Source organism: Onychostruthus taczanowskii, unplaced genomic scaffold (genome assembly GCF_017590055.1).
Source record: "Onychostruthus taczanowskii isolate IOZ18803 unplaced genomic scaffold, ASM1759005v1 scaffold2, whole genome shotgun sequence".
Taxonomy (NCBI): Eukaryota; Metazoa; Chordata; class Aves; order Passeriformes; family Passeridae; genus Onychostruthus; species Onychostruthus taczanowskii.
In genome coordinates, this window is record NW_024499239.1 from 3680072 (window position 1) to 3705186 (window position 25115).

At 41.6% G+C, this 25115-nt stretch overlaps 1 protein-coding gene across 1 annotated transcript in view; it reads right to left on the reverse strand.

Moving 5' to 3' along the window:
• Window positions 1-10792: 10792 nt before the first annotated feature.
• PDGFRA (platelet derived growth factor receptor alpha) overlaps window positions 10793-25115 on the reverse strand; it is a 34731-nt gene continuing 20408 nt past the window's right edge. Inside the window, exons 13-23 of the mRNA XM_041402622.1 lie at window positions 23629-23733; window positions 22846-22956; window positions 21935-22088; window positions 20755-20921; window positions 19482-19597; window positions 18805-18927; window positions 18113-18224; window positions 16415-16514; window positions 16188-16293; window positions 15241-15476; window positions 10793-14186 (exon numbers count right to left, since the gene is read on the reverse strand). Of these exons, the coding sequence (XP_041258556.1) occupies window positions 14039-14186; window positions 15241-15476; window positions 16188-16293; window positions 16415-16514; window positions 18113-18224; window positions 18805-18927; window positions 19482-19597; window positions 20755-20921; window positions 21935-22088; window positions 22846-22956; window positions 23629-23733 (1478 nt within the window). The 3' untranslated portion in view covers window positions 10793-14038. The remainder of the gene's footprint in view (window positions 14187-15240; window positions 15477-16187; window positions 16294-16414; window positions 16515-18112; window positions 18225-18804; window positions 18928-19481; window positions 19598-20754; window positions 20922-21934; window positions 22089-22845; window positions 22957-23628; window positions 23734-25115) is intronic.

Below are 25115 nucleotides of genomic sequence, written 5' to 3' on the forward strand. Positions count from 1 at the left end.
TAGAAGACAGATGTCCACATTTCAGAAATTACTTCCAAACTGGTGCTACTTGGCGCTCTCAGAAGAGAGAAAAAATGATTTGAAAGAACACTCTTCATCTAAAAACGTATTTGTGTCTGAACTATATTTACCTACAATGGCGTGTGAAATTTTGAAGGAAAGAATCAGTTCTGCAGTTGTGTTGTTGACTGGGGCAATTTTTAGACCTCAGCAATACTTGAATGCATCTCACCTGAACCAATAAAAGCCAAAAGAAAATGCAGCTAGTCTTAGTTTTAATTCTTCTACAGAGTGTTGCAGCCCTTTACCCCAGCATTTCTCCACTTGTTTCCAGCTCTTCTGATTAGCTGAATTTCCCCCAAGTTGCCAGGTGAGGATGCTAGTACAAAGGATTTAAAATGTTGCCTGCAGGCTCAGGCTTCTTGAGCACTTTTCATGGGCCTTTGCACAGCTCAGAGACTGGAGAAGTTCCCACACCCACAGGGGAACTCCACCGAGCCTCAAGCTTGGCACATATTCAGGGTGAAGGAAAACCCAGTTCTGCCCTGCTTTCCTCTGTACCAGGAGAGATTCATAACTGCATCCCTTCCCCAGGAGACTGTCTTATCCTTGCAAACTGTTACACAGCACTGAAAGGCTTTAGCCACCTCTCCCCTTGCTGTGGCCTCCTTTTGCACCTTACATTGAACACTAATTGCTCCAGAGGGAGCATTACAGTGCAGTGATTGGGGCACCCAGGTGGGAGCTGGGACACAGAGGACCATCAGCATTAATAAATATTTAATCTTTGTATGCAAAGTGTAACAGCTTCATTGAGAGAGACGCTGCACCTGCCAGCTCTGCTCAGCCCAGAGCCTCTTAGCAAGGGCTGCAGGAAGACGAGGCTGGAAGCAGATGGCAGAGTTGAACTTGGATCACCCAAACCATAAGCATGTGCTTCAGTCAATCTGTACATTCAGCCCAATTAGTGAATAGTGCCAGATCTGCCAAAGCCACATTTTTCTCACGCTAAACGATTGATCAAAACGAAAGAAAACATCTCACCCAGGCTCACCAGTCAGCCTTGCTGCTGATCACGGCCCCACAGGCAGTGCCAGTGTTTCACAACAGTCGCTTTCTTCAGCTGTCAGTGTGCATCCTTTAGACATCAGCAGGAAATAAAGCACAAAACTGGAGACAGGAAATTGTTTAATGATAGAAATTGGCAAAGACAGGTGTAATCCTCAAGCTACATTTAGCTCATTTTAGGAAATACGCAGGTATCATTTTGACAGCACACTTTTAACAAAAAAAAGGTAGAGATTTACATGGTAAGATGTGCTCTTCTTAGAGGACCTAACCCTCATTCTGTTGGTAAATTGACTGCCAGTCATAGCTGGAATGTGAGTTTTTGTGAAATCAGTCTAGAAAAGGACATTTTAAATTCAGCTTTCAGTGCTTTTTAATGCTGTTGTTGAATGACAGCTGTGGCGTAATATAGATTGAAGGAAGTCTGTGAGTACCTGCCCTTGATTTCACAGCCTCTGTATAAACACCACCTTTGCCTCTGATATTGGCCTTTCCTCATCATTTGCTGCAAACTTTGAGCCAGGTTTAACTTTGGTTCATTTAATCTCTAGCACCTTCCCTACCTGTGGACTTGTCTGTGCTCTTTTCCTGCCTCTTCTCATTAACCCAAGACACTCAGCTTTTGTTTTCAGTTCCCCATTTCTCATTAATTTATTTCCAAGAAGCAAAAAGTGAAAATAATTATACATCGAAAACCCCAGGAAGTACCAAATTAAAACCAGGGAGCTGATTTGTGTCCTCAGAAGACTCCAAGGTCACAGTCCTCTACTGTTCCTCATTGTGACCAGGAAGCCTCGTTGACAGCTTCAACACACATAGAGCAGCTGGAGGAAAAAAAAGGACAAACATCACCCCTCTCCAGCTGTGCCTTCACATACACAGACAAATCCTGCTAGGAAATGACAAGGAGCAGCTAAGGGAAATGGACTTCAGAGATACAAAACACTCATCACTGCCTCGCTTGGGATGAAAGAGGAAGTGTCAGATCCAATGCAGAGCGTGCACGTACACCTGTGACTGTGTACACACAGCCATCTCAACCTGCAGGAGATGAAAAGCAGACTAACAACTCTGTTTGATAAGGGAATATAGCTATCTATGTTATTACATGCTAATGACTGCACACAGGACAGAGTATAAGCCTGAATTTTTGGAAATGGGAGAGATAAATAGAAATTAATCATGGCTTTCTTACAGTTCTGCTTCATGGGTGTGAATATCTGAGACTGAAGGCAGTGCCTGAATATCCTGTTCAGTATAGCTCCTGAACTTTCTTTCAGTTTTATTCAGAGTGCTGCTAGTTATTAAAGCTCAACAGGCAAATTCTAGAACTATTGAGCAACAGATTCTGGAATTCTCATTTTTTAAAAGTTACTTGCAAATTTAAAAAGACAAGAGAAAGGATTTTTTTTCCCTTACAAACCATTTAACAGAGTATACAACTCCACTTAATCAGCTGAATGCTGGTTGTTTTCCCACAAAGAGAATTTCTGGAGAAACCCCATAATCTGTGAGCTCCTGTGGACTTCTGGCAGGAGCGTGGGACTGGTGATGGGCTGTACCAGATTCCTTTGCTGTGTCTTTGTGATGGATGGTGAAGTCCCACCTACTGGAATCACAGATTTTTCACTTTCATTTGTGCACTGCTAACTCTCGTCATTGAAGTCAAGCAATATCATGTGAAACAAGCACAAACCTGAAAGTCCATCAAGTGCAACTGAAAGAACCCAGTCTTGATTTTAAAACCTGCCTTGGAGGATCAGCTTATGACTCCTGTTATTCGGTACAGCAGTGCTACAGGTTTTTTCTTGAGCACATTTTGCCTCCTAAGCATCAATCAGGGTTAATAAGGTCAGCCAGAAAAGAGCAGATTGCCCACTACGTAATCAAGACAGACTTTGAGTGAGAATCTTTCTATGCCAGTAGGAATATTTCCAGACTTGTACTAGAAGATGAATAGGGATAAAAGAGCATATGAGGACTTTTTTAATAACCCTTTGATAATATTTTGGAAGCAGAGATGAAAATGTGCCTCAATTTACAAAGGATTGAAGAGTCATGGATTGAGGAACTGGAGAGGATATTGGGACACTGGTGCATATTGTCCATTTATCATTTTGATAATAGGGTCTCTCTGCTTTTCTCTGCTTCTCCATTTGGCACATCTTGCAACGAAATACATATTTTTTAAGATACAATCCCACTGAGTTCCTGCATAGTTACTTAAATGTATGGCCCTTCAAGACCTGTAGGTTTTAAACCCAAGGCCAATATGTGACTCAAAGTATTGCAGTGAGCGTGGAGCAAAGTACCTCAGTGAGCACAGAGCAAAGTATTTGTGTCCTCCAGAGCAAGGCTCAGGCAAATGACTCACAGCACCTGCAGGGAGGGAAGAAGGAGTCAAACTGATTTTCCAAAGTACTGACCACAGACATATCATGGGAGTGATGTGGCCTTAAGGGAGAGGAAAGACAGGAAAGGACAACAGCGTTGTTAGTTTGTGACTTCCATAATTGTATGTTTGCAGAATTAGAAAGGAGGGAGGGAAACAGGAAATACAAGTATTTATCAGTTGCCACTTTCTGCTTGTTGCATGCAAAGGAATATTTCTGCCAATTTCTTTGCTAAAAGAGCCGAGCTTGCTGACACCTAAAGTGGGGGAATTATATTGGGATAGGACATAAGCAAGAACAGCCACTGCCCAGGCAGCTCCTGCTCCTCCAGCTCTGCCAGAACCTGTTCATTGCCTAACATCCTCTGCTTTCATTACTCCATCCAAAACAATAACTGCATTTTCATGCAAAATGTTCTCTGCTGAGAAACTGTGGCCCTTTTGTGCAGATATATAGCTGTACATTCACACAATTAGCAGAATTTATTATACAGAATTACTGACAAGTAAGATCACATGCAAAGGTTGATAAGCTAAAACTGCATTTCAACAAGCCGTTTTTGATGTTGTCATGACAATGTAATGAAAAGTTTGAAAGATGTACAGTTTCTGTAATAAATGAATATTCACTTTTGTTCTGAAGTATTAGTACTTTGTCTAGACTTTGAGTGTTTCTAATCACAGAGCTACTAAAGCCAGAAGAATTGAGATGGTTAGCAAAAATGGTATGTCTTCAAGATGTGCCTGCTGTACTAAAAAGATTTTGTCTCAGCCTTGGCTGTGGGTCATGTGAGACAGATAATAATTGATTATTTATTTATTTTATTTATTGCTATTTTTTGAATTGTTTCTATTTTTAAACTTTTTTTTACTATTTTTTTTTTTTTCAGATTCATTAAAAAATTAGGAACTTGCAAACATTCACAATGTTTGTCTATTCAAAGAGAGAAAAGGAACAGTTAAGTATATAGAAATATAAACAATCCAATCTCATGACATGGTGTCAGGTTCAACAATATAATTACACAAAAATAACAATCGGACAGTATTTTAGATTCTGCATGGCTACTGGATGTAAAACTCTAGGTAAAATGAAGAATGGGTGGTTTGGGGAGTTGACAGGAGGATCAGTTGTCAGCTGTTCAAATCCAGCCCAGGCTGCCTACTGCTGTAAAGCAGTAGGGGAGTAATGGAACTATCACTGCCCTTGCCTTCTGGCAGCTGTTTGGCTGGAGTAAGGTGAGACAGTGGACTACTCCCTCTGTTTTAGGTTACCCATGCCTCTGTTCTCTAGACACTGCCAAAAAAGCTCCCAGACTACTCCCTAGAAGAGAGGTGTCAATGCACAAAACTCAGCAAGGATGTCTCGAGTGATGGTGAGCACATCTAGAAGTAAGAATCTTCAAGCCAGAATCACAACATTCTCTGAGACCTAAAGGAGCCTCCTTCAATGCAGTAGCTTTTTTTAAGGTTTTGTGAAGGCGTCCTGGCGATAACCTCGATGATAAATCCTTAATTGTCCCTCTTGGTGATCCAGGAGTGTCACACTTTTGATTTACTGGTCTTGACCAGAGTTTTGCCCAATGCTCCTGCAGGAATGAGAACAGAGGTGCTTTGTCCTGGGCAAGGTGACAGGACAGAGTTTAATCCCTGCTAGCACTCTAGGATGTGCCATATTATGTTGTTCATCCTGTCTAGTGCTTACATGGTATGGCTCCCTCTCCTACCATCTACAACTGCACAGGAGTCTTTCTACCTCCCTCACCAGCAGCAGATCCTGTTATTGAAGACGTCTCCGGGAGCAGAGCCGCTGTTCCTCCCACACCATGAGTCAGACAGGTCTCAGCAGTAGGGACAGCAGTATGTGTGTGGCTGAGGGACCTCATCAGGAGCCTGGGAACTGCATGATAGAAGGCTGCTGGAATCAGATATATAGTATTGGAGAGAGGAGAAGACAGGGAGGCAGGTTTGCCATGAGCTCCATTGCCACTGCTCAGTAGACATGTAAGAGAATTCTTCTTTTCTACTGACTCAGAACTCTCATGAGCCTCCTGCTCTGTCCCTGGTGAGGGGAAAGATAACCTGAGAAGTATTGTGACAAAATTCAGTGCTAGCACAGCAGAGCTCCCTGGCTGAGATGGTCTCAGGATTAATATGTTGGCAGGTTGGCAACATCTTTTATGAGGTCCATAAAAACCCAGGCAGCACCGGTGGCGTCTCTGACTGGTGTGAAGTTGTAAGGCTGTGTGGGGCTCAGAGCCCTCTTTCCCACTACTCCTGAGCCATAAAGGTGAGGTGCCCGTGGGCAGGGAGCAGCCAGCAGGCAGACATGTGCGCATGTACAAGCGCCACTGCGTTCTGCTCGCACGTTCGAGCCCTTGTGTCGGGGACCCTCTTGGAAAAGGAGGCTCCCACTGGCTCCCAGAGCCAACTGCCACAGGGCAGAGCAGGGGAACAAAATGCATCTTTCATGCCTGGGTATTCCTTATCCACACTCTGAGAAGCAACCCAGCAGACACAGCTCTCGTGGCCCTATCCTCTCCCAGCATTTATCTGGCATCTCAGGAGAGAGGAAGTAAAAGTGGATTTCAACCGAGTCAAAAAACCCCAATAGCTTGCTTTTTAGTCCACAGCAAAAATGGAATTTTCAGGAAAAAATCTGAATACCAATTTTGGCTTGAAAACATTCAAGCCAAAAAATAAAGTTTTTAATTTTTGGCAGCTCAGGACAGGTTTGGGCTGCTCAGTTTTTGACAGTAAAGCAACATATATTCGCACCATTTTTTTCATCTTCTTTTACAGTATGCTGACATTTTCAAATGCATTTTCCCTTGAAATGCAGTTTCTCCCGAACATTTTCAACAACGCTTTTTCGCAGTATTTAATTCTCAGGATTTCTCACTGCCAGGAGAACAGCCGAGGATCCAGGGAGGAGCCGTGGAAATGCATTAGCAATGCCAGCGCTCAAGAGCAGCTTGAAGTGGCACTGGACCCCTTCAGTTCTGGCCCTTGGCAGCAGCTGGTCTTGTCCAAGATTGAACTGCGGCAGAGATGCAACAGAGCTCCCAGCCCTTCTCTAGGGGGAAGCTGAAAAAGGTAGGCACAGGAGAAAAGGGCCAAGTCAAATGCATCTTTGATCAAATGGTGCAGTCTTTGCAAGACAGCAGAAAAAACAGACTGTGTCATGGCCCAGAATTGTCTCACTACTTGTGCCAAGCCTTTCAGTCAAGAGAGAGCATCTCCTGACCAGCCCACAGCTGTCCCCTCTACTTGCAACCAAAGGCACTGTCAAAGCCTCCGTGTTCCTACATTGCACTGTAGTTGGAAATGCTGTGGAGGATCCTCTGTACATTCCTGCTTTTGCATTCGTAAAAACCAAGTGCAAGCAGCTCTGACCCAGCCCAGGAGGGGCTGGCAGTGGCTCCCCTCCTGCTCTTCTCAGAGCAATCTCTCTGAGCCAGCCAACAGGGAGACACAGCTCAAAGAAGTATGGGAAGGTCTTGTGAGAGAGTGGGAAAACACATTTAATTAAATTCACCTGCATGTTTTTACTGAATAGAAGTGTAATGCTACTTTTTTTTCCTACAGGCATCTTTTCTCCTTCAAGCCAGTCCACCTCCACTAACTTGCAGCCAAAGGAGTTCCTGCTTCATACACAGAGCATCAGTGTTGCACACATGTAACCAGGACTGCTGCAGGCAGACACCAGGAACTACACTAAAAACAACTAAAATATGCTGATGAAATCCCACTTCCCCGCTCATCCAGCCCATCAGACTAGAAATGATAGGGTTTCTGAGCTCTTCTGAGCAAACAGTGTGAAAATATAAGTCTTGGTTTGGTGCATGCCCAGAGTGTTGAACTAAGAACGCTTGTCTCATATGTAAGCAGCTGCAAAACCTGATATTTACACAAGGATTCACAGAGATGAGAAAAGCCTGTGTATTTTTTTTTCTAGATGGCAGGCTCTGATTCAAATGGGAATTAATTTGGGAAAACCCTCTGGTTTGTATCATACATCATGCCAGGTTAAATAACTGGAGTAGACTCTATTTTTTGTAAAATTGAAGATTAGCTTTTGAGCATTGACATCATTCCCACATCAATATAGTAGCATTTTTGCCTACCAAAGCACCCATCATTTTACATGTCAAATTGATTGTGAAAAAAAGTAGAACTCTACCTTTAAAAGCACTCATTCAACACGATCACAAATGCACTGAGTATAAATACAATTACACCTATATATGCTTTTTTGCAGAGCTGTCTCTGGGAGCCCACACATGCTTGGTTTACCTTAGACAAGGTGGCTGCAATTTCAAAGCTTAGAGCTGCCTTTAAATGGCTTTTCTTAGACTTGGGTATCAGCTGGCACATGCTTCTGCTGGCAACCAGAGGAAATATGCAACAGACAGCTTTTATGAGGCCAGTTAGTAGAGCTGGAAAACACAACCCAGGTTTAGCTACCCAAGCCCTACCCCAAGTGCTCGAGTACCTGATGTGAGTTTCCTCTCATGTTTTTCAGATTTATCAGGTGGTCTAATAAATTACATCCCCCTTCTCACAAAGCTTGCATCACTTCTATGGAGAAAGGCTGAAGCAGGCAATGCTCCTGCTGGCAGAGGCCAGCAGAGCCAATGGCAGGGTGGATACAGCAAGGTCAGATACATCAGATTGCTGCAGGGAATAGCTTGCAAACTCGAGCTAACCTCCAACCCCCATGCTTTCTGGGGCTTACATTTTGGGGGTCTTGGTACATACATTAGGCCGGTCCCAACTATTTTTTTGAGTCTCATGAAGGCACATGAACCTGGGCTTCAGCTCAGCAGTGCTCTTAGCTCCCCATCTAGCACCAGCACAGCAATAAATCAACCAAAAATGAATGCAGAGAAAAAGACATCATCTCAGGTCATATTAGGATATCTAAGGTATTACTTCTTGCCTCATTTTAAATCATATTTTATTTTAAATCCCTCCCTCTCTCTCCACAAGAGGCAAGTGTTTTGAAGCAAAAGGCAGAGTGCCCTTCAGCATTATCAGGGATAGCAAGGCAGTTGACAGTCTCATCCTGTAAAAAACTACAGTTATCAATCACAACAGGTTCAAAGTTCTACCAAACAAAACAGCTGGAGGTGATGGACACTGTGTGTTCCTCCTATTGCTTTAAGAGCTCCAGCTGCTCTCCCTCTGCAGTGGCAGTACATCTGTGCTGCTGTGCAAGCAAAAACAGAGAAAGGATGAGGAAAAGAACAATTTCACATATTTTTGTCTGTTGCTTCCATCTTGTGGCCAACTTGGAAAAGAAAAAATTGAGGTTTTATTTCAGTAAAGTTATTATTAACAAATTAAAGGAAACACTGGAATTTTTAGAGGTGGTTCTAATCCTTACCTCCAGTTGTTTGGATGAGAATGAATTGGGGTTGGAAGCTAGGTTTTCTCTTTGAAAAGCATTGAACACCAATGCCATCAGAGGAAGGGGCTGGTGCCTCCTCTGCCACACACTCTGTTTTGGTCTCATATGAGCTACTGTGCCAAGGGGTGCAGGACAGAAGTCAGGAGGAAGCCCACGAGTGCTGAGCCCCACCCTCACCTCGCTGTAGGCAGCAGTGTTGGGACTCCGGCAGAGAATGGACTCTGCTTCAACTGCTGGCTTCATGAGCTAGCCCAGATCCATGAGGTGACTTTGTCTCTTGGTTTTTGAGCCTACAAAGTCTTTTCTTTGTTTCCCTTTCATTTTTCCTGGGGATTATGCCAGCACACAGCTCCCATACCACACAGCCTCTAACAATGGGGATAAGCTGATGGGACACAGAGATCTTGCTGAGACAGTTGCAAAGGCACCACGCCTCAGGTTTCCAGAGCCACGGGGGGCATCTCAAGGGGGCTGGGTAACTTCTTCCTGGCTCATGAACCTGATGCTTTTTCCACTCATAGCAACACAGCATAGCCAAAATTTTTTTAACCTGCATAACCTAAAGTAATTCTCTTCCTATCCTCCTGGCCAGAAGCCTGCCCTTCTTGGCTCCTGGCATGGTGCTGCTCTCTCACACCTCCTGTTTCCTGGGCAGACTGCCTCTGCCTTGTGCCATTGCATGCCCTCAGCACATTTCCAGCCAAATACTTGCTGAGGCCTTGAGACATGGAGCAAGATGATGTATGGAACTCATGTCAGACCCCCAGTATGGTGGAGCAAGGAGCTAGAATTTTGCCCAAAATGGATCTACTTCAGCAAGGTGAGAAACTCACTATCCATGCCCCCCAGCACGGACAGATGTGCTCACAGGCACACACAGCCATGCCCTGTGCTTGGGAGGATGCTCTGTAGCCAGGCTCTTGCATAGAGAGAGATTTTGGTGCCCCCACCCTTTACCCCCCAGCAGAAATGACGAGTCCATTGGTCCTTATGTCTCACACAGCTGCTGAGCTGCCAGAGGAGCAGGTGCACAGCCCAGCAGGATGCAAGGGCACGAGCACTTCCAGGGCTTCTTCCTGTCCCCCTGTGGTGACAGGAAGTGGTGTGTGTCTGTGCAGGGTTACAGGATAAAGACTCCTTTCAGCGAGGACACACAAAGGAGAGACAACCGACTGTAACTCTTAGCTTAGGCGAGGGCCCAGGATGCTGCACCCCACTGGAATGAGGAGGGGGAGATGTTAGATGGAGAGTTCATCTCCCAGCAAGTGAGAAGAACAGTGACCAGCCCAAGGACACAAGGTTGCTAACCTACCCATTCACAGGGCATTCCCACAGCCAGCCTTGCCAGGCTCCCACTGGAAAACCAAGACAGGCTTCTGTGCAGGAAGTGCAGCTGCCAAGTTTAACTCTGATTTCAGGTTGAAATCTTGTAAATCTTCTCGAATCACATTCAGTAACATGTGCTGTGTAAAATTGACTACTGTGGGAGCACAGAACCATACCAAAAATTTGGTGTGATTCACAATGGTGGCGAGTTCAGCACAAGTTCAAAAAACCCTGTAGCCAGGGGCCTCTCCTGAGTGTGTGCAGAGCAGCAGGCATCAACCCCCCAGCACACATGGTGCCAAGGCCAAGGGTTTCATCTCATGCAGAGAGCCCAGTGCCCACCCACCCAGTGCTGGAGCACCACACCTGCTGTGTTTTGGGAGATAATATGACTCCCCACAGATGTCACTTGATATCTGGTCATTTGCTGCCAGCACTCCCTCGCTATGCCCAGTGGAAGGGCTCAGAGACATGGTTGTCATTACTGATTGATGGCTTCACAGAGAGCTCAAAGACCTCTTGAGGGAAAAAATCCCTGAGCAAGATTGATTCTTTATAACCATCTTTCAATAAGTGAGTATAGACCCCTCACATATCCTTAAATTATATATCATTTATTGAAATATAGAGATCTTAATTTACAAGATTTTTTTCAAAGACAAAATATCAACAGGGGCATTTTTGAAATACATTTTGTGCCTACCATCACTCAGGCCAGTTTGCCCTTCTTCAAACATTTCACAACAGCCATCATTTTGGAAACACTTCCTTTTTTATTATTCTAAAATATAACTTTTGGACATTCAAAGTGCAACAGTTAACGTGCCTGTGGAATATATCACAGTAAAAAAAAATATAAACAAAGGCAGTGATATAGCTGTCATAAATGTTTTTGCAGTATTCTAGAAGTCTATATAAAAATACTTATATACATATTGATGTATAACATCATCATATCTCACGTCCTTCATCATGTAATAGGACCATTTTGTACAAGTTGCAGACCACGCTGTAAGGAATTGGTTGGCCATTCCAAATCAAAAGCTGCATTTCGTAGGATAACACTGATTGTCGTTATACAAATACTGTAGAAAAAGATTTGGGAATATCTCTTCCAGTGGCTTCTCAAAAAGTAAGCCATTAAAAAAAAAAAAGTCTGTAATACTGATAATATTGTGAAACTAAACAATTCATCCTTTCACACTTCTCCCTCTCTAATGAATCCTCTCTCTTCCTCTCCTTCTCATTCCAGTTTCCAGGTCAGCTTGTCTGATTCCAAGCCTGCAGTGAGCTGGGTTTGGCTAGACCCTTGCCATGGACACAGTTGATCTGTACAATAGTGATGACAAGATGGAGAATTAACATTACCATGTACCAGAAAGTGAGCCAGCTCTGGTTCACCGGTTGAGTCTAGCCTGAGATGCACTGTGAGATACAGAATGAGGCTGGTGAGGGGAAGGCAAAGCTGCATGAAAATGTCCTTAGATTCCAGTAATTGATATAATAAAACACGCTGGGGCTGATTTTCAAACCCTGAAGAACACTAGGCCATGTGCAAAAATGCAGGTGAAATTGCTTGCCTAATTTGAACGTGTAGTTGTAAAGACTACACATGCAAATTAAGGCACGTGTCATCTCAAGTGGCCGTTCGGATATCTGGGATATCCATAGACAATTTGCATTTCCTCAATTCATAGTTCATAACTGGAGGGAGATTTCACACCATCTCATCTGTCCTGGCTACATCAAGAGTCTGTGTTTCACAGCTGTCCTGTACAGAGCTCAGTGACATGTTTGACAAAAGCATGGTCCCAGTAAGACACTCGTTCTTGATCTGTCGAATGCAAGAAGTAGAGAAGTAGAGAATGCACCATCATTCACCGTTCCTTCTGATTGTCAGCTTCCATTGGGGTTGAAAATGTGGGGGCTCACTTCAGGTCCTGTTTTCACATTTGCTGTGATCTTGTGTGTGGCCTCAGCCAGGTGACAGCTTGAAACCCAGACCCAGAATTATTTGCCTGTGCCACATCCCACACTGTAACACTGCCAATATTGCATTTGCTTTTATTTGATCTGTATCTGTCCACAAGTGAAGTCAAGGGGACTTAGGAACCTTTTGTAGGGTCTTTTGAAGGTAAACTGTAGTTTAACATGGCAGCATGTTCTGTCAGTCACTCTTTCACACTTCCTAGGAAAATACTGCAACACAGGAATGAGTTTGCACAGCATTTGCATTGGTTGTATCGTAACAGAGGCTGGGCATATCCTACGAGGTGCACTGAATTAAGGCGAAGTTTGAAAGCTGAGTACCAAAAAGGATGGAGCCCTTGGCAGTGATGTAATTTTTTTCACATGTAAGTCTTCCAAAGCATTGTATCTTAATTACACATTGTACAATGATAGCAGTAATCAAAATACTTTGTTCATATAAGTGATGTCAAAAAGCAACAATTGCAGGCTGAGAGCAGATTCATTTTCATGCACCTTCTTCCAAAAAACACTCCTAGAAGCATTTACCTTTTGTAGTTACAGTCTGCAAAGACAGTAGAGATTTCTGCTCCTGTTTGAACTTGAAAACTAAGACAGGAATATTTTCTGCATATTTATTTCTGCTTATTTGAACTCGCATTTCAGGCTAGGAGAAATGTCTTTGTTTCTTGAACAGTTTAAATATCAAATCAATTCTTTGCAGCTAACCTCAGGATAAGATTTCTTTTGAGTACCCATGAAGCACTAATAATGGGGTATTGCTGGTGGTTTATCATAATCTTCCATTCTCCAGCATCTTGGAAATCTGGTATAATTTTTTTTTAATTGAAATTTTAGGACCTTACTTAATCAGAGGAAAACTAATTGCTTCTAGATATCTGATTAAAAAAGCTACTCAGCTCATGAAAGAAAAAAATCTTAAATTTTTTCTCCATGTTAAAGTAGTTTTAGCTAACCAGAACAATTACCATTCTGTGTAGACCAAAACAAAAAGAAAAAAAATGTTCATAGAAATTTTTGGGCTGGAAATTTCTCCCCTGCACTTAAAAAGTGTTTTGATACTGTGCTTTTACTGAAGGACAATGGATTGTAAAATATACATTTAGTGTTACTGAAAACAGTAGTAGTATTATCTTGAAAACAGCTATCTTCTATAGTTAATAAAGACTTACTAGGCTTCTAACACCTATTATAGACTGAATTTTAATTATCATTATTATTATTATTATCATTATTCCCCTTTACTTGCATTAATGGTAGAAAGTAACATGTTTTATAGTACCGGTCAGTCCCTTGTGGTTTTAGACCTTTTTGGTCCCAAAGTGGTTTTTGCATGTTCTTCAATTCACATGATAGTTCAACAGCAGCTGACATTGAGATTGAGGGAGGAAGTACACAGAACTCATGAATGACCTCTTCTAAAATCCGTGGCATATGTTCAATGTGCACCTCAAAAGATCCTTGAGTAGACAGTTATTTACATAATTACAATGGTGAAGTATTGCTGCAGTGGAAAACTGATCCATCAAAGTCATATGAATGCCCTTGAAACACAAAACTGGTCTGTTTGTGGCCTTTCCCTTCATCCTCCTACCAGCTGGAATGGCAAACAACACTGAGATGCTACTGAAGTACTGCAGGAAGCAACACTAAAAAAATCCATCTTCAACATGTCTCTTTCATTTATACTCGGGCTGAGTCCTCTGCCCATTTCTGGGAGTTCCTTTCTACAAATCCACCTCCTCTTCACATCCTTGACGTTGCAATAAAGTGGTTTTCTCTGTGGAGCAGAAGTCTGTAGACAGCTCAGGAAGCCTCCCTGTGTGCAGAGCTGGCAGGTGTCCCGGGGGTTACAGGAAGCTGTCCTCCACCAGGTCTGAGGAGTCGATCCCAATGTCGTCCATCATGTCAATGTCCTCAATGGTCTCGTCCTCTCTCTTGATGAAGGTAGAGCTACTGGAACCAGTTTCAATGGCACTTTCTTCAGATGTCTGTGAACTGGAAGAGACAGATGTCTCAGAGATAAGTGGTGACTGTGGCTGGGTAAACACTCCAGCCTCTAGCAGAACTGAACGCTACCTCCCCAGATGCTTTCTGACCCACCATGCAATCTTAGGTGACTCTGACCACCAGTTTCTTAGGACATGACATATCTTGTATATCAAAAGTAGCAATCCACCCTGGAATTCAAAGGAGCACCCTCTTCTTATGTTCCTCCAAGCACTCTCAGCCAAGTACTTGTTGGAGAAATAGTTTTATGACACTATTGTGACAACAGGTCACTTAGGTAAATCTAGGGAAGCCAGGTGAAAATAAGATAGCAATAACAGACAGTATGATAAGAATAACAGAGAGAGATAATATGTGTTAATTTTGATAGTTCTTTTAGGGACTTCTTTCTTCCCTCACTTGAATAAAGCACAAAAATATACCAAAAAAAATGCATTTCTAGGTTGCTGAACCTATACACTGTGAATTAAGGGCTGAATTAAACCTGCACCATTCACAACTAGGGTCAGGCAGTGCTGTGTTGTAGTGGCATTGATCATGCAAATTGACAAGAAAGAACTAAAAAGTTCTGGACACCCTGCTTTCATAGAAAACTAGAAGATATATAGATATAGAACACAGAAAATATTATCAACAACTTCTCTCAGATTTTAGAATTTGTCTCATACAAACAAATCAATCCTTTGAGATCTCACACAAAGTTCCAAGGAGGCAAGATATGTTGCAAAATGTGCCCACAGATCCACAAGACAACCACTGTGCCTTGACCAAGCTATTAAAGGAGTCCAAAAAACACACGGAAGCACCCTAGCAGCAGTTGCCTTACCCTGACAACCACAAAACAGGCAAAATTAACTTTTTCCCATTGAAAACACTGTGGACAGTTATACTACCATATTTATATGTGACTCCAGCAATAAGTAGTTTCAACATAGCTAAGGAAACCATTTGCAGAGTATGATGCTGGAAAGTGTAAATGGACATTGCCAAACATGACCCCAAATGGTGACCATGGGCTAAGGGACCTGTAAACTGTACCTACCTGTGTCTGTTTCTTTTGCCAAGCTCATCTTCAGAAACAGGGTCAATGTCAGGCAGGGGAATGATGTATCCACTGTCAGCACTCAGCCGCTGCTCATCAAATCCACTCTCCCTGTCCTTTAGCTTGTCTTCATTCTTGTAAGTTACACCAATGTAAGCATTGTCACAGTCCCCTCTCATGCGTGTGACAGCTGGGTGATCACTTTTCAGGAAGTCCAGATGAATCTTCTCATAGCTCTGAAAAAATTCATTTTAACCCCCTCAATTAGATGCTGCTCACTAAGGCTGCCTTTCTTCAGATGGGCAGCTGTGATTCATTAGCCTAGCAAATATTCTGCCCTATGAGCCAGCAATACTGGATAGAGAAGTCCAGAATCTTCAATTTCTTTGAAGGGAGAAGTGACACGGAAGTTTTAGATGATGCAGGAGCAAAGCTCTGCGGCAGCACAAAGCAGACAACTAGATGTGAAAGAAGGGTAGGGAAAAGGGAGTTAAGGTAGGTGGGAAAAATGAAACACTGAATGATGGGGAAGGCACAAATAGTCAAGAGCTATCAAAAGTGTGAGGGGAAAACTTGCTGGTGTCAGGATCCAAAGAAGGAGACAGAGAGATTATACACATGGGCCAAGAAGTCCCTTTTATATAATTATTTCACAGCCTACAAAATCCCATGAAAATATATAGAATTAGTTCTCCAGTAGAAAAATTGAGCTGTTAGGATTTAATTAGACATAAAGGGTTCTGCTTCCCAGTTAATACTGCAGAACTGCTTCTCTCAGCAAGTTTGACTGAAGAAACCAAACATGCAATGTCCCCATGCTAATCACATAATTCACACAGCTTAGAATGTGCCAGTTCAGTGCTCATGGCTCTCATGGCTGGAACAATGCTTATAATTCCCTCTGAAGCAGTACACAGAAAACACAGAGAAAATTACAAAGAGCAAACCTTTTTGTACTCCCCAGGCAACAAGCTCTCCACAATTTCACTCAAATGGTAGAAAGAAGGTCTTTTCTCTGGTTCACTGTTCCAGCACTTCACCATAATCTCATACCTGCAAATAAGAAGGAAATCAGTTTAACCAGCTGGTAGAGGAACATAACTGATCAAACAGAAACTAAAGCCAAAATTCTCTGGAGACTGGGCAGGTGTGGAGAAGCCAAATGCACACATACACTTCATTGGTGGCATGATCGGGCTTGGCCATTCGGTATCCACTCTTGATCTTATTGTAGAAAGTAGAATCGACCATCATGCCAGGATATGGTGTGCCACCTGCAGATAAAAGAGAAGCAAAAGTACTACTCTGTACTTAACTATCCATGCAGAGTTCCCAAATACTGTCTTCTTGTTGATGTCATGAAGTGTTAACACTATAATTTAACATGACATCAGAATGGTTCTTTCCTAGCCAGTGTTTCACATCAGAGCTATTGTCTTGATGACATTAAGGCCTAATGTGAAACGCTGGCTAGGAAAGTTTGAAGTAGGTACTAGTTAGAAAAAAATACCTTTGCAGTGTTTATAGAATGTACTGGGGACAGAGATTGGATGATACCTGGATCAGGTCATCAGCCTGCATCTGGCATGGGTTATCAAAAAGTTTGGACTTGGCCCATGCTAACACAGTTAACTGATATTTGGGGCTGCAGCACAGAGACATCATTGCACTCATGCTCAGTTATTGCTGTTGTGTGAAAGAGTAATTCAAGCTGAAGTCGACATGGTAGCAAGATGTTATAACTGACCTTCTGAACAAACACTGCTGAGGATATGTTTCGCTTTCCAAAAAGGAACAATTTTCTCAGATGGAGGAGACATACTGTAATATTACTTCAGAAACCTCTGCCCTTTCAAAAGTAGGATTTTCACCTAAAATTGAGCTTCAGAACCTTCTTTACAGGTAGAGCAGTGAAGTGTAGTGCTTCAGTTCCTGAGCTGTCCAATGCCTCCCAGGGATATCAGGGAATGGCTATTTACAGGAGCCTATGATGCCCAGAGATTACAGGAATCAATACCATAAATAGTGGTGCAACTGTTGTTTTCTGAGAAGCAGTTATGTGACAACTTATTCTAGCAAATACCATTAGGCCTGGGGCTGCCAAGCTGTGGGGCAGCAGTAGATACCACACAGGCATGAGTAATTCTGCTGGCAGTAAAAGTGGGCAATGCAGGCTCGCTGAAGCGGGCCATCCACCCGTCCAGGAGGCTAATTAATGAGGCTGAGGAGAGAGCCAGGCTGCTCCCAGCTGGGAGCTGAACATTGTCTGTAACTGCTACATATTGTCATAACCGCTTTACGCTGCCATAAACCAACTGTGGCAGCAGTGTTGACCTGGAAATGAGAAATCAGTGTCCCAGAAGATTGACATTTGTTTTCATTCTGTAATGGGACTAAGACAGGCTCTTTGGAAACATGTACAAAGAGACTGTTCCAAAGCAGCTGCTGAGCTGGGCTGCAGCCCCAGGCACCCCATTGCAAGGGAGAAACATGTTCCTTCTCATATTAGACAGAAAATCAATCCTGTTGTGGCACACCAATACTTTTCTACAAAAGATTTTCACACGGTTCTTTTTGTTTTACAGGGAAAAAAGGTATATTGCAAAAACAAACAAACAAAAAAAACCCCAAAAGTCAAAAACTCTAAACAAAGAAACAAAAAAATCTGTACCAAAACTAAAGAGGACTTTGGGAGAGTATGGACATTTCACTTCACACCTAACACTAGAATCTTAAATCCCATACAGAAGAACAACTAACAGTGGATTTTGTGCATATATTTTTATATGCAGAATTTGAAATACTTCATGTAGAACAGTATGAATTGAAAAAACTTAATCACTACACATAGGAAAATATTCACAGTACATACCAAGAGAAAATATTTCCCACAGCAGAATGCCATAAGACCAGACATCACTTAATGTTGTGTACAGGTTGTCAAAAATACTTTCAGGTGCCATCCATTTTACTGGGAGGAAAGTCTGTAATAAAAAGAAAGAAAGCCCAAACACACAGATTAGTCATTAAATAAATTATTACTATTGCAATTGTTGTTTGATAGCCAGGAATAACATCTCTCTGTAAGAAAAGTTATGTTAACCTTGCTAGTGCTTATTTTTAATTCAATTTAATGCAGAGGTACCAGGATTATAAGCAATGCTACTTGTTGCTCCCCACAAAAACTAGTTAAACCATGGCTATATTTATTTCATTACTGGCAAATGTCCAGGTAGTAAATGATTGAAGGTATGATGCAAAATCTGGCACTGCTGAACTAGGTCTGATATGTCATTGTTTGACAGCTCCTTAATAATTTCTCCAGTCACAAAACCTGCCAGTTAAAAATGTCAGACTGTGAAGTACTGAATGTGTACTTTTTTCACTTTAAAACAGTTAGAAAAGTTACAGGAATTAATGATCTGAAGATAAATTGTTCTGAGGCGCATTCATCCCAATGGTCAATTACTGTAACCAACACTGAATGGCAAGAACATGAAACGTCATTTAAAACTGATAATTTTCATTTCAGTTAAAGCAGAGCTACAGAGATTAAGTACATACACTGCCCTTGGAGACATAGTTGGAATCATGCATGATGTCTCTAGCCAGCCCAAAGTCACAGATCTTCACAATTTTTCCTTGAGCCAGGAGGACATTACGAGCGGCCAAGTCACGGTGCACACACTGTATGGAAAAAAATGAAGTTGTTCAAGGACATGCTTTTTCCATGAGAGCCACTGCCCTTACAAAAGGGTTGGCTTTCTAAGTGCAGTCCTAACAAGACCTTTTACTAAACAAGCACCTGCTAGCAGGGGCAGGGAGGCACCAGGTCTCCGGACCAGCGAGGACTCACATGGATGCATTTTAGGGGGGAGGAGGGAAAAGTCAGGTCACCCTTTCCCATTCTACCCCTCATGTACTAATGATATGCCTGTGCTTCTGATCATGCTGGTTTGCGACTGCATGGACTCTTCACTCAGACCCTGCTTTGATCCTCCACCATCTCCAGCACCCTGACTCCAGCAATATCACAGGATGACGCATGGGAAGACAAGTGACTGCTGCTTTGATTTTTTCCCATCATGGAGATCTCTATTCCCAGGTAAGTGAGAAAGCTGTCTATATCTACAAAAATAATACTATATTGTGTCATATGCTCAAAATCTAAATTTAAAACCATAGATGCAGAAGGCATTTTTACACCTTATTCCATTTTGCTTACTTTTTTATTTACTTACATTTTTAGAAGCCAAGAATTCCATTCCCCGTGCAACCTGGTAGGTGAAGCTCAGCAAATCCAGCAGGCTGAGGCCCTCTGAACTGTCATCTGAAAGAAGGTTTTTGACTTCAGATTCTATCGAAAAAAGAAGAAAAATACGGTTTTGCTGTGGAGTGTGAAAGTAGCATTCATCTTCCCCTATCTATCATAATTCTGAGCTGATAATTTTAGCAGAGTACCATGACCAAAACAGTCTTTTCATAGTAACTATTACCACTTTTAATGTCTGCATCAGTCACTGACACATACTGCATTTTTAAAAGCAGCCAGTATTAAATAGTAGGCTAGGGTTTTCTCCTATCTGTAATTTTTTTCCCCTAGGAAAGTAGGAAAAAGTAAAGTGAGAAAGAACTGTTACTGGACATTACTGGACTGTCACACAGGTTGTTTACTCAGTGTGTGGTATAAAAGTATTTATTTAGAGGTGATGCCTTCATTAGGGTTTTGTGCATGCATGTGCATTCTTATCCATTTACTTTTGCTGAACACTGCTGTTTCCCAGGAAGTATTCACTGGGACTAATCCAATACCAGCAAAAAGGGTCAGGAATTCATGGCAACAGTTCTTATTTATTTTGTGAAAAATGCCGGAAAAAAAACAGTCAAAATTCAGTGATTCATTTTCCCTGACTGTCCTAGAGCATGAGTACATAAGTCTGCCATGTACATCTGGGACTGGATATGGTTCCATTTCTGAAGCCTGGAGGCAGAAGTGGCAGTGTCTGTTTTTAAACAAAAGCATATTTGGTTTCTGAGAACAGGGACAGGGCATAGGATGCATTCATTATCTTCATTACATAATCCAGGAAAGTATTTGGGAGTGTTCTGCATTTGGTAAGTGTCAGTTAATGTGAAATGTAAGTGGAAACAGTACAATATAAACTACTATTATTTTTGTCATTGCTATTGCTCAAAATCCTTCAAACTACAAGACTGGTAAGACTGACTGCCTCTAAAGAGTGCCTACAGCCCACTGCAGAGCACAACTACCCAGTGCTTCAGCACAGAAACAAACACACAGCGGGACCCCTTCTGCTCCAGCAACATGCTCTCCTACCCCCAGAGCAGAATGGAAGAAGACAAGCACAAGCTTTTAGCTTACAGCTTATGCTCACACTCTTGCTGAACAGAGCTAAACAGTTTGTGTGCATTTAGAGGACAAGAACCAGATACGTGTTTACACAAGAGTCATTTGTATTAATGATATATGCAGAAGGGACAGTTCTACATTACCTGACATGGATTTCTTCTTGTATGAAGCAGGCCGATCATACACAGATCTCTGGATATCAGAGTATTTAGAGCCCTCCTTCCTTTCCAGCATTGGCACATACTGAGTGGTATCAGCTTGTTTCATGTCCATGTATTCTCCAGTGTTTTCAAATGACAGTATCACATAACTGGAATTGCAAAAAAACCACAAGTGTATCAGGCAGTGACTTCCCTGTCAGAGCATGTGCAAATCTAACTGTTCACTTAAGGTGTACCATTGTATTGAGGTGAAATTCAACAGCTGGCTTCTCGTTAGGAAATATATATATATAAAGATCATTACCATATATCAAATGTATAACATAACCATCACTTATTAATACATGTTATTGTGTATTACTGTACTCAAGTGCTTCAAACTTAGGCTTTTGCCAACAGTCAGGTATGTAACCATGCCTTATTTCCCAAAATCCCACTGAACTCAAATATCACTACCTAGGGCTTTTAGCTCAAGGTATTCCAAATAATAGGTGAAATTTATTCACCCAGACAGTTCGCATCAAACCCAGTCTTGCTGAATCCAGTCTATGCCCAGATGAATAGTACTGGCTTTATTCAGCTACCAAGGTAGTTGATCTATTTCTCTGAGTGATTTTTTGAATGAATCTCTGTTCACCTTTTAAATCCTGGCTCATTTTATGGCATTATATTATTGCTGAATATATGATGACAACCTTCCTCAACCATCATCTGGAAAAAGTTCTGGGATGAACATTAACAATTAGGACACTATTGAGACTGGCTACGCCATTGGTAGATAAAGGAGAGAACTTGAGCTTGGAGAACAAGCTCTGCCAGGTTGTTTGAAGGGAAGGAGTTTTAGACACTGGAAATTCCCCAAGCATGGAAACACAAAGACAGGCAGATGCACTTGGGTATCTATGGAGAAACCACAGGGGTCCTCAGACTGCTGGCATGTCTACATGCAGGAAACACAAATCTAGGACACATGTCAGGGAGATTGAATAAAAAAAAACTCCTGAAACCTTCCCAAGCCTATGAAATGTGACAAATAAAAGTCTAACATGAAAAATGAGGGAAGAGTTTAAATCAATGAATGAGAGTAATGCAATAAGGGTTTATAATGGCTTAAGTCCCTAAGTCACAGGTCACGGATTTCTTTAATTCATTTTTTTCCCACCTTCTTGTGCTTTCATCAGCGGGGTTCATCCCAAAGATATCCAAATCCTTTTTAGGCTTTTCAGGGTGTCGGTTCAGGAAATTGTCCCTATTCTTATGCAGGTAGTTCACCAAATCACCATAAAAACAGTATTCAGTAATGATGTAAATAGGACCTGTTAAAATAGGGCAAAATTATGCATTGGTGAGTGGGATTTTTGAAAGATAGAAACAAATACAAAAAGACTCCAAAAGTAGTAGAAAATAGAGTTCTGAGTTAATGCATTTCTATCTACTAAGTTATGACTGCAATTATTACCAAATATCAAGAAGTTTTCTGAAAACCTGTATTTGCTTATATTTATTGGTAACTCCTCTACTTGAAACCTGTGTCAATGCCTGGAAACAGAACACAAACTTTTCCAAACAACATTAGAATGATAATATAAAAGCCTTTAGATACACTGTATGGCGCAAAAAAAAAAAAAAAAAAAAAAAAAAAAAAAAGTGTTCCAAATTAAATTTGTCCAGTTTTATAAAATAAGGCAATCAGAATAACTAGCCAATATTGCCCAATTTGAGGAGCAGTAGGTTAGGCAACCTCCACCCTGGGTTCTGCCCCATTGGAGCTCTCCCCCAATCTCCTACCCTATCTTTATTGTGTCTATGATTACTTGGTGCAAAAGAAAAGGTCCTCAGTAAACTAACAGGCAAGACTAGATAAAATTTAAGGAATGCATCAATAAACATTTGTTCATTGTGGGAAAGAAAGCTGGAAAAGTACTAGAAGTTACACCTAGGCATTTAACAGTCTACAAAGCTACAAATACATGAAGATTACATAAACAGCTAAAAATCTTTAGGCACCAATGTGCTTGTTAAATACTGAATGATGATCCCATAGCAAACCTTTGTTTTCTCAGCCAATCTCACCTGATTTTGTACAAGCTCCAAGCAGATTCACAATATTCAGGTGGGGGCCAAGATGTGTCATTATCTTCAGTTCAGACATGAGTGCCTGTTTTTCACTAGATCTAGCTGTAGCTGTAGAAAAAACACATTAGCCACCTTTTTGGGAGCAGTCACCTTTTTCATATTAACAAAAAATTTCTCCTTGCTTGCCTCATTGGTGCATTGCTTCCACCATGTCCCTTACTTGACACATGTCTTTCTTAAGACTCGGAGAGGAGCCACAAATGATTAATAAGGAACTCACTTGACGCAGCTCTGTAGCTGACTGAGCCTGTTTGTCCCTCTCCAGAGGTGTAGTGGATTGCCACATGGCACAGAAGCACTCTACAAGCTGCTCATTCAACACCAGCAAGCTCTCCATGGTTCCTACAGAATCACTGCATCAGATTCTCAGTTCTCAGGAAGCAGGAAATCTTCAGTGAGTTTATACAAGACCTGCCTATTTCCCCTTGTTGTATAGCCCTCATTTGTTCACAGGCATTCATGGTTACTTTACCTTTCTCAGTATTTGTTGAGTTATTGTAGCTGTTCAGCTAAACCTAAACTATAGATGCTTTCAAAAGCCTGGGTACTTTCAGGCTTGAAATGCCATCAAGCAATCTAACATATAATTTTAAAATCCAGTCATTTCAACATCCATTTTCAATTTTAGATAGAAAGAATTAATTTATAACAAGCAACGTTTGAATAACCCTGTGGGAACCTGCCCTACCTGGCTTGGGAAGTGGAACCATGACAACTTACGTTTCAGCATTTTCACAGCTACTTTCATCACGGGTTGAGAGCGACTCAATCCATATGCAGTCCCTTCAACTACTTTTCCAAATGCACCCGAACCAAGGATCCGACCTGAACACAAGGGAGAGCATTGTTTATTTCAGAAAGTTAAGAGCAATTCAGCTTCTTTCCTATCTCCATTCCTCTACAAGTTGATTCTTGTGTGGAAAGGGCACATTCCCTTAGCCAGGCCACCAGTATTATTGTTATTGTTGTTGTTTTTAGGCAGAAAAAGCAGATATGAAGTGCTATCATTAAGTACAATTCTTAAAAAGGTGCAAGTAAACATCAAGAGCACACCTGCACCTGGAAGCTCAGCTCAAATTCATCCCTTCCTGTGCTCTACTATCCTCACTTTATCTTCTCACATCATGGATTGTCCTAGGCTTAAGCTGACCTCTTTGCCTCAGTCAACACCTGACTAAAATACAGGCATGTTCCTGACTTACAAATCTTAATTGGGTCCCTCAACTGTAGTTTTGGTCTTTTATATAATGCTGGATACATCCAGCAGTAAAATGGACTAAAGAACATCAACAGTGCATTCAGAAACAGACAGGCAGCACCATTTCAGATCTGCAAGCTGAAATACATGTTGATCACACATGAGGGGAAATTTCTCTGAAGTCTAATGTACAAGTGTGTTTCATCTGCTGGAATAAATTGCATTGCAAATTTCCAAGTGCTGTAATGAAACAGCTAATGTTTATAGACCCTTTACTCTTCCCACAAATCAGTTTTGACAAAAATTTGGGATTAATATATCCTGTCTTCTAATATGGATACAGTCTCCAGAAGAATTTTGTACAGATTGAGATTTTATAGAAATATGAACTGCACAAACATACTCCAAAATGCTGTATTTCATAGCTTCTGCATTGAAAACCAAGTTCATCAAGAGAATACTTAGTGAATGAACCTGTATATGAGGTCCAGATGCCTGAATATAATCACATGCCTGACAAGCTGTCGCTTTGGTTTTATGTTACTTTTTAACTTGAAACACAGAAAGAATAAGTAGTAACTTTTACTATGGAGATACACAGCATTTTGTCTTTGACGTTCGTTTGCAGTTTGAACTTGTCACCTTTTACACCTCTGAAGGTGTTATCTGGCATGCAATGCCATATGTTTCTGTTATCCTCTAGCTACTGCCCCCACTTTTATTGTACACATGCTTTTGAAAGAAAATTTCCAACCGTACAATGTCTACATCATTAACAAGCACAAGAAATGGTTAAAGAATGCTTAGCTGAGTTAACATTGGCGAACCTCTCCAAAATTATGACGGCATAGTTTGTCATGCACACAGAAGCCATGTGATTTCTTTTCAAGATTCCCGTGCTCCAAAGGTTATCCTTCCCAATCAGGATGTGAGAAAGCTTCACACTAAATTTCAGACTAATTCAAACAACCTGAGTTTGAAATTTGGCCCCTGAAACTTTTCAGGCTGA